The sequence below is a fragment of the Rhagoletis zephyria genome, unplaced genomic scaffold (assembly GCF_001687245.7).
Source record: "Rhagoletis zephyria isolate East Lansing unplaced genomic scaffold, Rhagoletis_zephyria_1.1 Rzeph_scaffold_06360, whole genome shotgun sequence".
Taxonomy (NCBI): Eukaryota; Metazoa; Arthropoda; class Insecta; order Diptera; family Tephritidae; genus Rhagoletis; species Rhagoletis zephyria.
Genome location: NW_016163443.1, coordinates 29,252 through 33,088, shown reverse-complemented (window position 1 = coordinate 33,088; position 3,837 = coordinate 29,252). Strand labels below are relative to the sequence as shown.

At 44.3% G+C, this 3,837-nt stretch overlaps 1 protein-coding gene across 2 annotated transcripts; it reads left to right on the top strand.

The window, feature by feature from the left end:
* Positions 1-1,333: 1,333 nt before the first annotated feature.
* Positions 1,334-3,614, top strand: Sp1 (transcription factor Sp8). 2 transcript variants are annotated; one of them, XM_017628939.1, is made up of 2 exons: positions 1,334-1,684; positions 1,804-3,614. In XM_017628939.1, the coding sequence occupies exons 1-2, from the start codon at positions 1,365-1,367 to the stop codon at positions 3,209-3,211; spliced, it is 1,728 nt and encodes a 575-aa protein (XP_017484428.1). In that variant the 5' UTR covers positions 1,334-1,364; the 3' UTR covers positions 3,212-3,614. The 2 variants fall into 2 exon arrangements, with proteins under 2 accessions (XP_017484428.1, XP_017484427.1); XM_017628938.1 differs by having other exon boundaries at positions 1,789-3,614.
* The last annotated feature ends 223 nt before the right edge of the window (positions 3,615-3,837 follow it).

The window sequence follows — 3,837 nt, the reverse complement described above, 5'->3', positions numbered from 1 at the left end:
TTTACAATCTTTGTGCATCACCGATTAAAACAAAATAGCAAAATATATGGCCGTTCTATAATCATCAATCGCCTGGAAATTTAATGCAGCAGTTGTTAATAAGAAAAAGACATAATTAGCAATTATTTCGTAATAGTAAATGTAAAAAAAATATAATCCCCAAAAGGCGCTACATTTCCTAAGCCATACATCAAACACAACCTTGACTCCTTCGACTCTTGACTTTGTGGGATTAATGCAAAAGAAATATAAGTAAAAAAAAAATTAAACACATTTCGGCGCCAATGAAAAATAATCGCGCATTAGTACCAAGAAACCGAAACAAGTGTCAGGATTTACGATCATTCGTTACGCTTCGCAAGTGTGGCAAGGCAAAGAAGTCAAAATTGTATTTCCTTTTACAATTTCATTCATCCTTCTTTTGTTTTTGCATTCAATGCTATTTGTTGGGATCTTAATGACTTCCTCTCCTTTGGTTGATTGAGGATTCCTTTTGGTGAGAATATTAGAAGAGATGTGTTCAGAATAGAATAAATCAAAATTTCGGCATAGATTGAAGTATGAATGGATAATTGGTTGGGCAGATGCACGATGAGGAGTTGCCACTACTAGTGTTGTTATTTCTTGATGTTGTTGTATGCGTGTTTTTTTTTTTTTGCTTGAGAGAGAGGAAATTGAGTTGGAGTGGAGCGTTCAAATTAGATTTGGTACACAAATCAAATTTATTTAATTTTACCTGAAGTTCTTGCTGCCAAACACTGTGTGGGATCATTTTCGGCTTGCCTGGTGTGTTGCTTATTTTGTTGTTGCTGTTGTAATTTCGCTTATCGAACGCAACCAATTTGTATTCAGATTATTTTGGCATTGGTTTGGCAATTTCGTGGAATATTCTACGCTTTCCAAGTAATTTTATTTCAAAAATTTTGATTAGATTTAGCGCGAAAAGTAGTTTTCGAAAATTGGAGGTGATTTTTTTTCTTCTGACCGTTAGTTGCAGCAATATTTCATTTAATATTAAATTTATTGCATATGTAGATAAATTTTAGTATGTAAACCAAAAAGCTTTAAATCTCTAACCTTCATGAGCTAGTAAATCTTTGTTCTTAAACGCAATACTGAGGCCTTACTGCGGAGTAACTGCCCTTTTTACTTCAAAACTGTATACCATTGAGGGAAATGCTCAAATTTTCTCAACTAAATTCTGTTTAATACTGATTTAGAAACAAAAGAGGTTGTTACTTTGCAGTACTGCGCCAGTAATGCGTTTACGAACGAGGAAAAGCAACTCTTTTGCCTTTCGCACTTAACACTTTTTCTTTGCTTCCTTTCAGGATCATCCCAGTCTGCGTGGCACACCCCTCGCGATGTTAGCTGCGCAGTGCAATAAATTGTCGAGCAAATCACCTCCTCCGCTGGCCGACGCCGCTGTAGGTAAAGGCTTCCACCCTTGGAAGAAAAGTCCCACATCGCCGTCGAGCGGTGGCGGCAGCAGTGGCACATCCAGTGGTTCTCTTTCCGGCGCTGCTGGAGGACAGCATTCGCCATGCACCATCTCTTCCGCTTCGTCGTCCTCCGGTTCGGGCTCGTCAGCTAGCAGTTTGGGCTTGGGCGGCACTTCATCTGCGGCCTCATCGCGCAGTCTACCCTCGTCCAGCATCAATACAATGGTCAACATCACTGCTAGGTGAGCACTCAATTTCATACATTTACTCCTTCCCTCATGCATGCCCCTTTCCAATACCACACCACCAATTGTGCAACAAGACTTATAACTGAGAATAATTTCAGCATTTATCCTTACAGTCGTCCGATTCCATCGTCTTGCGCCGCGGTCAGCAATCCCTCAGCCTACGGTGGTGATTTGTATTTTCCGAATACGAGCAGTGCCGGCGGCGGCATGGTAGCCGATAATCATCATATGCATCAGGGTCTGCTGGGCAAGGTGGAAGGTGCCACATTCGGTTCGGTGTACTCACGTCATCCCTATGACTGGCCATTCAATGCCGTCAGCCATAAAGCGGCCGAAGCAGCAAGCGTTAACTCTGGCTGGTGGGATATGCACAGCGCTGCGGGTAGCTGGCTGGATATGGGTGGCGCCGGCATGCACTCAACAATGGCCAATTACGCCACAGCCGCCGGTTCCGACTACTCATCCGCGCTGTCACATTCGCTCTCCAACACCGCCCACCTGCTGGGCTCCGGTCAGCATCTGCTGCAGGACACATACAAGAGCATGTTGCCCGGCCAGGGCGTGGGTGGCTTCTCGCTGCCACACAGCTCACCATCGGCCGGCTCCACTGCGGCCTCGCCGCAAGCATCCACGCCATCAACACCATCGCCACGTTCGCAGCGACGCTATGCCGGCCGCGCCACTTGCGATTGCCCCAATTGTCAAGAAGCTGAACGGCTTGGCCCAGCTGGCGTGCACTTGCGCAAGAAGAACATACACTCGTGCCACATACCTGGCTGTGGTAAAGTGTACGGCAAGACGTCGCATCTGAAGGCACATCTGCGCTGGCACACCGGCGAGCGTCCGTTCGTTTGTAATTGGCTCTTTTGCGGCAAACGTTTCACCCGCTCCGATGAGCTGCAACGCCATCTGCGCACACATACGGGCGAAAAGCGTTTCGCTTGCCCCATCTGTAACAAGCGCTTCATGCGCAGCGATCACCTAGCCAAGCATGTGAAGACGCACAACGCCACCGGTCAGGGTGGCAGTATGAAGAAGGGTTCATCAGAGTCGTGCAGCGATTCGGAGGAGCCCGGAAATCAGTCAGGCGAATCGAATGGCCTATCTGGTGGCAATGGCCAGCAGAGTGGTAGCAATAGCCATCCGGGTACGCCAAATTCACATCAGTCAGGTGGAAATACAACACCCACTGGTGGGCTGTTGTCCAGCGGCTTGCATCTTTCATCGCCACACAATATGTCCGGTGGTTCGCCAGTGATGCTACACGCGCACCAACAACAACATCATCAACAGCAGCAGCAGCAGCAGCAACAGCAACAACAACAGGCGCACGCGCAAGCGCAAGCGCAGGCACAGGCACAAGCGCAGGCGCAACTGCAACATCATCAGCAGCAACAACATGCACATGCGCATGCGCATTTGCATCAACATCATCACCATCATTTGCTGGGAAGCTCGGCGCCCAGTCCGGGTTTGGATCATCACAGCACGCTGGTGGACATAAAGCCACCGATGGTTTGAGGTTCATTGGGACCCTTTCTATTTACCAACTGAGGTGAGATCGAGAACGGGTCCTACGATGAACTATTTTGGCAACTGATGAGCTGAAGGAAAACCGCCCGCAGATGAGATGCATTGGTAGTGTAGAGGAGGCGGCTGAAATACCAGTGAGGTGGAATATGGATAACGAATTGTAAATAGGCTTGTAACATTGTGTTGTTGTAAAATGTAAAACAATCAAAAATGCTAAACTAAATGTACAACAAAAGTTAAAGAAAAAAAAATCCTTAAGTAAACTGCAAACCCGATTTTAAACAAGAATTCTTGTAATTATAAAGTATGAAATTCTATTTCAAAATCAATACAAATTTATTTAAATAAATGTAGTTTAAGAAAAAGTATGTATACCGAAAAAAAATAATCAAATTACGTCACTGAAAATTTGTTTCTCTAACTAAAACCATATTTGCTAATTTTCAAAATAAAATATCACTGTAGCTCTGCGGATAATGAATAAAAACAAGAAAAAATTTCTAGTCCAATTAAAAAATATTAAAAAAATTAAAATAATAATAAAAAAGTGACGATTACGATTTAAATCTAAAAAACAGCTTGAATTTACTTGTGAAAATACTAAGCCTCTAATC